Source organism: Bison bison, unplaced genomic scaffold (genome assembly GCF_000754665.1).
Source record: "Bison bison bison isolate TAMUID 2011002044 unplaced genomic scaffold, Bison_UMD1.0 scf7180017864072, whole genome shotgun sequence".
Lineage (NCBI taxonomy): Eukaryota > Metazoa > Chordata > Mammalia > Artiodactyla > Bovidae > Bison > Bison bison.
In genome coordinates this window covers 8,113,393-8,126,452 of record NW_011494644.1, presented here as the reverse complement: position 1 = coordinate 8,126,452, position 13,060 = coordinate 8,113,393, and the positions used below count along the sequence as shown (strand labels likewise).

Genomic DNA, 13,060 nt, shown 5'->3' with positions numbered 1-13,060 from the left:
CTGTATTCCTACTGGACCTTCCAAGGAAGAACCCATTTCCTGGCCTTTGTTGTAGCTTCTGGAAGCGGCCTGAATTCCTTGGCTCCTGGCCCCTTCTATCTTCAAAGCCAGCAACAGAGGGCTGAGTCCCTCCTGCGCAGCCATCCCTCTAAATCTCTCTCTTCTGCCCCCTCATCCATTTGAAAGGACTCCTGTGATTACATGGGGGCTCATCCAGATAATCCAGGATAATCTCCCCCCTCAGGTTTAGCTGTTGAGCAACCATAATTCCATCTGCAACCTTAATTCTTCTTTGCCATGTGATGCAGCATGATCACAGGTTTTGGAGATCAGGATGTAGTTATTGGGAGGATGTGTTATCGTGCCTTCCACAGCTTAGAAAGGCTAGTCAGGCAGCCAGAAGGTGGGACATTACTATGCCTACCTGGTAAATGCAGAGAGGGTGCATAGGAAGAAGGGATGACAAGCCATTTGGGAGCAAAACGAGAGAATCTCCTGGTCACTCCCGGAGCTCATCCACTCCAGGGCAATCCTTAAAAGCACATGTGCTCTATGGCTTTTTATGTTCTCTCAGTGTGAAAGAAAGATGCCTCAGTGGTCATGAGTCAGGTAAAAGAATTATGCAGACAGAGGTTCTCCAGGAATTCTCTGGATCTTCATGCAGTCTGCCCTCACAATGTTTGATATCCATGGTATATAATAGTTTCTGTAAATTAAACTTCTTAATCTAACTTTATGATAAGAGTACCTGTCCTGTATTTCAGGGACTCCCTGGAGTGCAACATTACAGAAAACCAATTACCTGGGGGAGTTCATGGAAATGTGTGTGGATTAACAACAACTACAGGAGGTGAACAAAGCAGATGCAAGCACATCACCATGATTCTGCCCTTGCAAAATCACTCGGGGCTTATCAGAAACGGATGTTCCCATTTTAGAGATGAGAAAACAAAGGCTCAAAGGCTAAATACTCTCTAGGCACTCAAAGCAAGGTAGACACAGCACTCAGACTCCAATCTTTAATTTCTGATTTTAGGTTCAGCTTTCTTTCCTAAATATCACAGAGCTCCAAACAGGCAAGCGGCCCTAGGATAAAGGCACTCAGACTGAGGAAATGACTCACATGTCCTCAGCTCCAAATCTCCAACCCTTTGCTGAGGCCTTAACCTGGAGGCAGAAGGGTGGATTTACACCTATCATGTGAAACAAATCGAACACAGCCTCCACTTCACTGTTTGATTAAATGGCAACGATGTCATTTTGATCATGCATTTAGAGAAAGATAATACCAACTACTCCTGAGCATAACAGCCTATCAGGAATAATCCAGGCTCTCCTAAAACTTTGGCAACTATAGCAACAAAGGCCAGGAACCAAAGGCCACCTGTTAACCATGGCTTGGGAAGGCCTGCGGTGTGACCCCGTGACTGTCACTGCCCTACTGAAGTCTCATTCTCTTGATTTTGTAACACTGGGATAAGACGGTACCTACTTCATGAAGCTGCCGTGAAGGATAAATCAGGTAACGTGGTGTGCCGGCAGGACCTTTTGGGGAGACTGTCTAGCCCACACAGCTTGTTTGAGTGGGTTTCTCTTTCTTGTACCCAAAATAGTCTTGCAAAAATAGTACTTGAAAGAACTCAAAACAATTCTTAGCCAGAGTTCCCAAGGAGTGTGAGTGTGTGATTTCTTTGCAGAAGCCTGGAGTTTTGTAAGAAAATGGCACAGAGAAGGTACCCCTTTCATTCAATAAACTGTCACTGATTCAGAATTAGTGATGAATATGCCACCGTCATGAAGTGCCTACCTGTGCCAAGTACTGCTTCTGGCTCAGCACCCTGGCGAAATCAGGTGGGACAAGACCCTGCTCCCATGCACTTGATCTTCTGGGAGGGAGAGTGAAGTCATTAGGATGATTTGGGAGAGTAATACATCCTCTGAAGAAAATAGAACAGTGGAACAAGCTCAGAAGTGGAAAAAGGTCTTTAAATTAGGTAGTGTGGAGAGGTCTTTGGGGGAATCTGAAATGTGAGCCAAGATCTGAAGGACAGATAACCAGATACCTGCATTGTAGTAGTGGGATTGGTGGGTGGGGGGGGAGGGCAGTGGGGGGCAGAGAATTCCCAGAAGAGGAAAGAGAGAATTAAAATGTCCTGGAGCTTCCCTGGGGGCTCAGTAGTAAAGAATCCGCTTGCCAATGCGGAAGATACGGGTTTGATCCCTGATCCGTGAAGATCCCTCATGTCATGGAGCAACTAAGCCCAGGCACCACAACTACTGAGCCTGTGCTCTTGAGCCCCCGAGCCTCAACTCCTGAAGCCTGGGGGCCCTAGAGTTGGTGCTTCGAAACAAGAGATGCCACCACCACGAGAAGCCCATGCACTCAACTAGAGAGTAGCCCCTGCTTGCCACAGCTAAAGAAAAACAGTCCTCAAACCATCGAAGACTTGGCACAGTCAAAATAATTACATTTAAAAAAATTTTTTAAATAAAATGCCCTGAAGTGAGAATGAACTTGGTCCCAGAAGAGAAAAGGAGACATTTCCACAGTCCGTTTTGGGGGCAAAACCCCACAGTCAGCCTGTCCAGTAGGCAGGCCATGCACATATGGGAAACCAAAAGCTTCCAGCACAGAAATACCAGCATTTACTGTTCACTCCCAGGAAGCTGGAAGACCACCCTTCCAGTGGAAGACAGCTTGGGGACAAATGAAAAGAAATGCTGTGTGTTTGGAGCCAAACACCTAGGTCTGAATCCCAACTGCACATCTTGACCAAGTTCCTTGACTTCTCTGTGCCTTGGTTTCCTGACCTGTACAACGTGACTGATCGCAGTAGCTGTCTCACCAGGTTCTTGGAATGATTGAAACCATGGCTTGGGGCAGAGCCTGGCACCCACAACATGTGTCCACCACTGGCATTCTTACATATTGCTACTATGATTCATTCAGGTCCAACGCTTAAATCGTCACCTCTCCGTTTCATTAAATAACCATCACTTGGCTGCGATTCATTTTTTGGTGCTGCTTTGTAACAACAGGAGTGCACCTAAACTCACTCATTTACATCAATTCAACAGTTAATCTACACTAGGAATGATTCTTGCTGTGGTTTAATCACTAAGTTGTATCCGATTCTTGCAATCCCACCAACCTCCTCTGTCCATAGAACTTCCCAAAAAAGTATACTGGAGTGGGTTGCCATTTCCTTCTCCAGGGGATGTTCCCAATCTAGGGATCTCTTTTTTTTTTTTAACTTATTTATTTTTTATCAAAGGAAAATTGCTTTACAGAATTTTGCTGTTTTCTGTCAAACCTCAACATGAGAAACCATGTCTCTTGCATTGGCAGCTGGATTCTTTACCACTGAGTCACGAGTGAAGTCCCTTCAGTCTGGGATATAAAGCAGTCAGTACCAGCCCCCTATGAGGAATTCTAACACTGTTTATGAACCTGAACAGTGGTAGTTATCTTACAATCCTCCCCTCAGTTCAATAAAAGGTAGAAAGTAAGGGAATCTTGTCTTTGAAGTACGACATTTTGGCTATGTTCATAGAAACAATATCTTCAGACTACTCTCAAACACACCTGACACACCTCTAGTAGCAAAGATAGCCAGTCAAAAGTGGGAGGGAAGGAAAAGGAAGAAGTGCTGTCCCAGAGAAAGAGGACTCCTTCTAGTCACTGTTTTCTTCTCTGACACCCCTCCCTAAAGTATTAAAATTTTGTTCTTGCAAGTCCTTTGCAAGTTTTGCTAAATTTATTCCTCGTTATTTTGTCTCTTTGCTTGGTTCTATAAATAGGATATTTTCTCTCATTATATTTTCAAAATGCTTGGCATGGACATATAGGAAAACTATAGATTTTGCATAGTAATTTCCTTACCAGTCACCTTAAAGAATTTCATTATTATTTCTAATAGTTTTACGCATGGGAGTGGGGATTGCTTATCTTAGGTCTTCCAAAAAGAGGTTAAACTACTAGCAACAGGTGATAATTCTATCTTCTCCATTCTTATTCTTTTTCACCTCACTGGATTATCTATTTATTCCTGAGCAATGGTAAATAGCAATGATGATAACGGGCATTCTGGTCTTGTTCTGGATTTAACGGTGATATTTCTAGTGTTACACCATTAAATACGATACTGGCTTTGGGTATGATCTGATTTTATCAGCAAATGTTCTAAAAATCAGGAATAAACACTTAGCTTTACCAGACTGTTTAGCATCCACAAAATAAATAAGATTTTTCTCTAAGTGAAAAGTATGAAGAATAAACCACACAATTTTTTAGGTTTCCCAAGATCAAACCATCCTTCCACTCCTAGAATAAATGGCACTTTGTCAGGACTTTACCTTGTAATGTAATCGCTTAATTGTCCATTTCTCCACTTGAGTTCTTTCAGATCACTGGCTATGACTGATTTATGTCTGACACATAGCTGACATTTAATACATGTTTAATGAATAAATAACTGAACTAACAAGTACACTCAACCTCCTCAAACTAAACACTTGTACCTCTTTCTGACCTAAAAAAGTGGGAGAGATCATACACCTTTCCCAGAGTGGATCTTCAGATGTTTACTGTATATGTGGTGTTAGAACAGTTCAGTCACTCAGTCGTGTCCGACTCTTTGCGACCCCATAAATCACAGCACACCAGGCCTCCCTGTCCATCACCAACTCCCAGAGTTCACTCAGACTCACATCCATTGAGTCAGTGATGCCATCCAGCCATCTCATCCTCTGTCGTCCCCTTCTCCTCTTGCCCCCAGTCTCTCCCAGCATCAGAGTCTTTTCCAATGAGTCAACTCTTCGCATGAGGTGGCCAAAGTACTGGAGTTTCAGCTTTAGCATTATTCCTTCCAAAGAAATCCCAGGGCTGATCTCCTTCAGAATGGACTGGTTAGATCTCCTTGCAGTCCAAGGGACTCTCAAGAGTCTTCTCCAACACCACAGTTCAAAAGCATCAATTCTTCAGCGCTCAGCTTTCTTCACAGTGGTCCCTAATTCTTTCATCAATAGAATCCTTGAATATCTCATTCTTTATGGGGAAACTCTTCCCTATGGTTGCAATGGGAATAAGCCTCCTTCCCTACTCCCATCACCACCCCAAGCCAAAGGGGTGGCTACATCCCCCAGGCCTGAAGAGAGCACCACACAGATTGTTTAGGAATGGGTACATGATCCAATCTGGGTCAACAGCATCTCCAGCAATTTCTTACAGAAACCCTTAAGAAAAAAAGTTCTCCGAAAGAATTGATAAACCAAAAATTGCTTGTCTAGGGTTGCTGCTTACTGTCTTGCTTAAGGTGTAGTGAGATAACCTGAGAACGAAGCAGGTACAGCAGAAAAGACCAGAAAGAAACAGAGACCTGGATTCAACTCTTCCTGAAGCCATTACCCCTTAGACTTTCTAAGGAATAAATCAATAATTACCTTTCTTGATTTACAATAGTTTAAGCTCAATTTCTACCACTTATAACCAAAAAAATAAGGCCTAATGCATGTGCTGATTTGTTTTCCTGCATATGTGCTTTATACATTCTTAAATAAAGGTTGAAAGTAAAAAAGTGTTTTAAAGGAAAGCGATCCTAACTAGCGTGTGTTAAAAATCAACCTCCTGCTTTTAATTAATGGCAAGATAGGCAGAAGGGCTCCCTCCGTGAATTATAATTTCAGATTGAAATTCCCAAGACAGTTATAGAAGAGCTTGTTAACCGCAGAAACCAATAGAATCAAGAAATTACTTTAACAGGGTGATGGTTCCATCAGTTCCAGAGATACCATCCATTATGCAAAACCAAAACCTTTAAAACTTTCTACTGTACAACCCTAGCAATCCCTCATTCACCTGAAGTCTCACAGCTTCTCTCCTGACTCAATTTAAAAGTAAAAATGACTGGCATGATTTACAAAAATAAAAATAAATAAATCATGACGTGATGGCTGGAGAACTCCCTAGTGAAAACTGCCAAATCTCAAGACAGGGAGTTCTGTGGGGTCTGTCTGAACCATCCTGCATTCTCAAAAGCTTTCAACTCTGCTGACAAACTAAAGACAAACATGGCCTTGGCATCCTAAACTCCTCTGTACCTATCGGGGCAAGTGGCATCCATTTCTATCATAGATAAAAATGTCAGCGGGCCAACCCAGAGAGCCTCACCAGCTCCCTGTCCCATCTCCTTTATGGGAGAATTTTGGCTTCACTTGCCTCCTGAAATCAGACTCTTCTCCTTCAGCTCAAGTTACAACAGACTAAATTCTGGAATCTGGTTTTGATTATTCTCTGGAGAGCTACTTAAGAGATGCTTCAGGGTTGGAAATCCCTCATTCAGACATAATCTTGAAATAAAAGGCTATGTTCAAATGAAAAATGCATTACAGCATCTCTTTAGGGCCTGCTGGGCCCTAAAGGGAAGGATAAAAGGAAGGAATGGAAGGAAAATGAAGAAGAAAAGCAAAAAGAGGAAGGAAAATGGGAGAGAGAGCGGAAAGAAGGGGAAAGGAAAATATGTCATAACCTGTGTAGGGCACTTTGAATGTCATTTCATTTCATTCTCACATCATTCCCTTGGAAGGAAATACTATTGAGCCCATTCTGCAGATGAAGACATTGAGGCTTGGTGATATTAATTCATCCAAGGTCTTACAGTGAGGATGCTGTATGACCGATTCAGAGATACAAATACACATTCTAAAGTACATTGCTTCTAGCCGACTAGCTTCTTTCCTCCAAAGAGTCCAATACAAGTTTGCTCTAGAACCAAAATATGTTAGTGACTGAATGGACCTTATGGAGATTATAAAGTCTCATCATGTAAGTGGGCTTCTCTGGTGGCTCAGTGGTAAAGAATCTACCTGCCAATGCAGGAGACACAGGAGAGGTGGGTTCAATCCCTGGGTCGGGAAGATCCTCTGGAGAAGGAAATGGAAACCTACTCTGGAATTCTTTACTGGGAAATACTATGAACAGAAGAGCCTGGTGGGCTACAATCCATGGGGGTCACAAAGAGTTGGACGCAACTGAGCATGCATGCATCATGTAAACAACAGAGAAGGAAGGAAGAAAGGAGAGGGAGGAAGAAAAGAAGGAGAAAGGAAGAAGCTATTAAGAAAACTGATATCCAATAAAATAAGTGTGTGGCAAAGAAGGACCTAGAACCCAATTTTTCTAACTCTTAAGTCTTTACTTAAGAGTTAGTCTTAAGTCTAACTCTTACTCTTCACAGGACTCTGTTCACAGGACCAGAATCTGTTTTACTGGTGCAACTGATCACATGGATCAAATACAGGCACTCCTGATTAAGCAGTGAACAACTGAGAATTTTCCCGCCCTCAAGAAAATGTTTGCTGGGAACAAAAGGGAAATTTATTTGTAATTGTCTTTTTCTGCTTCAGGCTCCTGTTTATATCCAGCTTCCTTTGTTGTTGTTGTTACAATATATCCGAGAGACTTCCCTCATGCTGTTGCAAAATTGGTTAAGGGGGAAAACATCTAAATTGAAAGAGCGCACTTAAGCCACAATTCTGGCAACTGCAGAGGGTACTGGTATGCCAGTTACTTTCAGAAATGAGTTTAAACCAAAGGTCACTAACCAGTAGCCAGCTGGCTGTAACCAGCCCACAGATGTGTTTTGCTTGTCCCACAGTGCTGGCCCACATGGCACTTTTAAGAAATCTCAATCTGCTGCCAACGTTAAAAACCAGGCCACTTCCATCAAAACCCAGATTTCCAGTTTCTCTTCCCAAGTGGAAGACAGAGTTCCCCTGATGCCACATTTGCAAACGGAAAAGGCGTGGCTGGAACAGAACAGCGGCTGCCTTTTGGACAGAGCGTCTGTGGCCCAGTTTCTCCCCACCTAGTCTATTTCACTCCAGTGTATTACCCACATGAGCCCTGAAGGCATCTGATGAGTGACCCTTGATTTAAAAGGTTAAGCAGATGTAGACTGCAAAGCCCATCATTATTAGTCTTTTCCCAAAAACATCCCCAATAAAAGCCTCCAGTTAATGTTATGGCAGCTGTGAAGGGATATTCATTGTTTTAGAATATATATTCACTTTTATTATTTCACTTATTCCTCCCAACAACCCTGCAAGGAAGGAATTACTCTCAGGTAAACTGAAGCTGAGTGATATTTAAGTCAGTTATCCAACCCAGATCATTCAACTAGTAAGTTGCAAAGCCGAGTATTGAACCCAGTTTTACTCAGTTACAAACACTGTAGAATGCTTTGAAAAGAATACTTTGAGAAGCCATGAGGTTTGTTTCTACCTCAGGGCCTTTGCACTTGCTCTTCCCTCTGCTTGGCAACCTCTCCACTCAGGTCTTCACATGGGAGGATCTTACTCATTCACGATACTTATACGACCTCCAGAGAGTTTTTCCCTCATCACTGATAACACGTACACACACACACACACACACACACACACACGCACGCTCATTACTTTCTATGCCCCTGCTACTCAAAGAGAGGTCCAGAAATCCGCAGAATCAGTATCACTTTGGAAATTTGAAATTCACACTCTCAGGTCCCTCCACTAACCTATGGAATCAGAACCTGCATGTTAACAATACCCCCAGGTGATTTGTGTGCATTTAAAGTTTAAACAGCGCTGCTCTACAGGATGAAAATAAATACAGCAGGAGGCACACATGTAATTTCAAATTTTCCAGTAGCCACATTAAAAGAGTAAGCAGAAAGACCTGTTCGTTTGCTGTCTCCCCTTTCCCCACTCCCACCCCCACTAAAATGTCAGTTCCAGGAGAAGAGGTGCTTCATCTGTCTTGTTCACCCTTGTATCCCCAACACCTAAAACAGTATTGGAAACAGGGTAAGTATTATTAAATGTCTGTATCATTAAATGTATCATTGTAAGTATCATTAAATGAATGAAAGAAGGAAGGAAGGAAAAGATTTTGCTAGCACTCTACCTACCAGCCTTTGGACAACTGCAGCTTCAAATCTCAGCTCAACCCCTGAACGGCTAAGCAACCTCGAGCAAATTGTTTTCCCATCTGAGGGCCAACTGTAAAGCAGAAAGGCTGCTCATTTGCTCACAGTCTCATCATGCCACCTAGATGTGATTACACGTCTATAAAGCGTGAACTGCCATGATAACACATGTTCAATTCACGCCAGTGCCTTACACAGCCGTCCTTCCTTCTCTCTCTAAACACCTCATCTGAACGATGCTGTGGACTACGCTCCTCTCGGTAGCACAAGCAAAACTACTGAACCTGCTTCCCCAGGCTATTTCCCTCCAGCCAACAGGACGTGTGTCATAACTGCTGACAGTGGAGACATCTTGACCCCATGGAGGGTCACTTCCCATTGCCCTACAGCTGAGAGGCTTCCAAAGCCAAGAAGTCAGTCACTGGACAGTCTGTGATCTACAAGATAGACCACGGCTCATGTCATCGCATTCACTTTGATGAGTTCTGCAATGGCAGCCACTTGGCTTGCCACAAGGCCCCACCCCTTAGAGGACTGTAAGGTGTCTGCCCAGACAGTATGTATCAGCTCCTATTGAAAAGCATATTGTAGCTTTGTCCTTTTACTTTCGGGGGAGGGGGTGTTTGATCTACCCCCATTTATTAATCACTGGCCTGTGTCAATCCACCAAGTGAGGCTTGCTGTTCCATAGCTTTAACACACATCCTAATCCATCAGCCTATCTTGCCCTGCAAATCTGATGCACACGTTCTAATCTCAAACGTGTTTTTAAATCACAGTAGATCCACAGCATAGGCGAAAGCAAAACCCGGATTTAGACATAACTGGAGTGACACGGAGGAAATAAAACCCGGGCTGCTTAGTTAAATGCGACAAAACTCTTTGCCAGCTCTGCCGAGAGCAGCCCCAGTTTCTTCTTGCTCTCCCTCTCGCTGACATCACAACCACCGGAATCACTTGCAGAATCAGTAGGCTACTAGGAAGCACATTGAAAAGAACAGGAAAACAAATAATGGGAAAAGGGGATCAAAACCTTTAATTAACCTGTGAATCTCCATTCAGGCAAACAGTAGAGTAAGATTTCAGATAAAACACATACCATACTATAACCATTTAACGGGGAGGTACTATAACCATTTAAGTAGAGATGCCACCATTTAAAAGACTGGAACCAGGGAACCAGGAAGAAGGGTTTCTGTTACTGGTTTGAATCAATGTCACTGCTTCCCTTCTACAATATGGTGAGGATGCCATCCCCTCTTCGCATATGGGAGGGAGAGAGAGAGAGTGAGTGTGACTGTGTACTCAGCTGTGTCCAACTCTTTGCAACCCCATGGACTGTAGCCTGCCAGGCTCTGCTGTCCATGGAATTTTGCAGGCAAGAATACTGGAGTGAGTTACCATTTCCTCCTCCAAGAGATCTTCCCAACTCAGGGACGGAACCCACATCTCCCACATTGCCAGGTGGATTCTTTACCACTGAGCCACCTGGGAAACCCATGAAGAGAGAGGGGAGCTAAAGGGATGGAGTCAACAGAAATCCCTAAAATGCCCTCAAAGCAAGGCTGAATCTGTTAAGGCTGGAGAGCTATCCTAGGATCTGAAAGGTTTCTGGGAGTCTTCTCAACATCCAGATTTGGGTGGAAAACGACGCCTCGATGTTAGATAAGATTCTCCTGCAGTAACTGCCATCAGCTTCACTAAGTGTAGTAAGGACTTACCCTGGGTGTGATGCTGGGACAGCAGATGGAAGATACAGAGATAGCACATGGTCCTCTTAAGTGAGGATCGGGTGAATCTAGTTCCATTTGCATCTCTTAGTCCTATGGGATGCGGAGTCCCAAATACCACCCGTGATGGCTGAGGGTACCACATGTTGGAATAAGATCTTCAACAGCCATGTCCTATGAGTGAGGCAATTTACACACCTCCTTTTCCCAGCTGCAGTGTAAAAGAATGTGGCATCTGTCAGCATCATCTATCTTTTCATTCAGAGAATGCTCCCGACCCTACAATGGGACCTCGTGACATGCAGTCCACATTACACCATTCATCAACTTTATTTTAAGTCATCTGAATAAAACACCTCCTTTTCCATTTCCAGCTGCCACAGAGCAACTGAAACACATGTTGGAAAGATTTGATCTTTATTCCTCCCTCTCCCCCAAAGGGCATTTGACACTTCTCACAAGATATACAGCTCTAAAATTAGAATTGGAAAAAGCCATGGTTACCCCCTTAGAGCCACCGTTACCCCACAGCAGAAACCTGAACATTCCTACAACCAACAATTTAACAACTGAAACCTTCCCAGACATCATACCCCTTTTTTTTATTTTGCTGTTGTTGCATTAATCATCCTAACACCTTTTTAATTATAATTGCAAACTGGAAGCCATGGCTTGTGATGTTATAAATACTGATTTTCCAGTTAAATTAGGCATTTGCTGTTTTATGTTTTGATAGATAGGGACTGTTTGAAGCCTCCTAAAACATTGCAATTAGTTCTCTCTGTTGAAACAGACAAGACATGAACAGACACATTTGCTGTTTCAGTTTAATGTGCTGGAATGTTTATGCCTAAGTGTACTTCTCTCAAGCTTTGAAAGCATAAGGCATATTTTTAAAAGGGGAAGAAATCAATCACAATACACACATTATATATTTCCAAAGTTATTTCTAAAACTTCCCCAGCCTGTAATTTAAACTTAAAAAGCACATCTCTTCTACAAGAAGGCGACCTGTCAGGAAACAATCCTTATTTTACCTATTGGCTCTGTTAAGACGATAACATCACTTAGCTGACAAAGCCTGTGTTTCTGGTTGACAATTGCAATTAATTACTGAGATGCAACCGAGATGCAGCCAGCCATCCAGATCTGTTTTCCAGAGTCATTAAGAAAAAAAAAAGAAAAGGAAAGAGGGAAGGGCAGGGGAGAACGCTGGTCGATTAATTTATTTTACCTGCACTTAACTTACTACTTCTCCCTTCCCTCGCTGCTGGCAGAGGGTGGGAAAGGAGGGAGATGAACAAACAACTCACTAGACACAAGCTCCAATCTGTTGCAATGAGGCACGGGTTAGAAAGGGCACAGGTGCAGGGCATGAAAACTCCTAGGGCATCAACTGTCATGTAGACACAGATGCTCCTGATGCAAAATTAACCCGGGGTTCAAGCAGCCCAAGAGGGACGGAAAGTTCTGGAGGTGGGGGGCATCCTTAGTCTTTACGAGAAAGCCCAAACTCCCAGCATCATCCTGTTAACTGTTCCCGGTTCATTCTGCTCTAAACTGAAAACACTGAAGTTGGATTCCAGCCACGCAAATGCGTTTGAGGGCGATCTTGAAAGATTCCAGGAAATCCCAAAGCCCTTTAGTCAATCCGGCTTGTCCAGCTCCATTCCTCGGCGTCCCCAACACAGAAGCGCACCGCCCCGCAAGAGCCTGGCTTAGGAAACACCCCGCGGACACGAGGGCTGGGGATTCCCAGACTCGGAACTAGGCAGATTCCGAAAACAGCTCCCTGGACGAGGAGTCTGAGGCAGGCAAAGCAAGAGGACCCCTCTCTCCTCGCCCTGGAATAAAGTGATCCCTGGCGAACCTCCAGCCCTGCCCGCCGTTCCCCCCAGGCTGCCCCGCCAGGATGCGCAGAGCCCTCGGGGGCTCACGGCTCTCGGGACGCTGCCCAGATCCCCAAGGGCAGGGGGAGCGGCTGTTTCCCGCGTGGGTCTGTCCCCACGCGCCCATCCCATCCGCCGAGCCCGGGGTCCTACCTGTACCACTCCAGCCCCTTCTCGTAGTTCCTGTCGAAGAAGTGCGGCTCTACGCCCACCGCCCGCACGTCCGGGTGCACTCGGATTGCCTCCAGCAGCGCGCGGGTCCCTCCTTTCTTGACCCCGATGATCAGCGCCTGGGGCAGCTTCTTCTCGCCGTAGTCGGGGGTGCTGGCGGCGTTGCCGCTCCCGTTGGCCGCCCTCCGGCCTGCGAGCTCCTCGTCCGTGGTGCTGGACTCCGGCGCTTCCCTCTCCACCAGCGCGCTCTGCGCCGTGACCATCTCGCCGGGGGTCAGCGGGGTCCGGAGCCAGGCGTCCCGGG

At 44.6% G+C, this 13,060-nt stretch overlaps 1 protein-coding gene across 1 annotated transcript in view; it reads right to left on the bottom strand.

Annotated features, from left to right (window-relative positions):
- The window catches only part of HS3ST4 (heparan sulfate (glucosamine) 3-O-sulfotransferase 4), a gene marked incomplete at its 5' end in the record, with an annotated part of 500,300 nt that extends 487,242 nt beyond the window's left edge, over positions 1 to 13,058 (bottom strand). Inside the window, one exon of the mRNA XM_010837425.1 lies at positions 12,739 to 13,058. Within this exon, the coding sequence (XP_010835727.1) occupies positions 12,739 to 13,058 (320 nt within the window). The remainder of the gene's footprint in view (positions 1 to 12,738) is intronic.
- Positions 13,059 to 13,060: the final 2 nt, after the last annotated feature.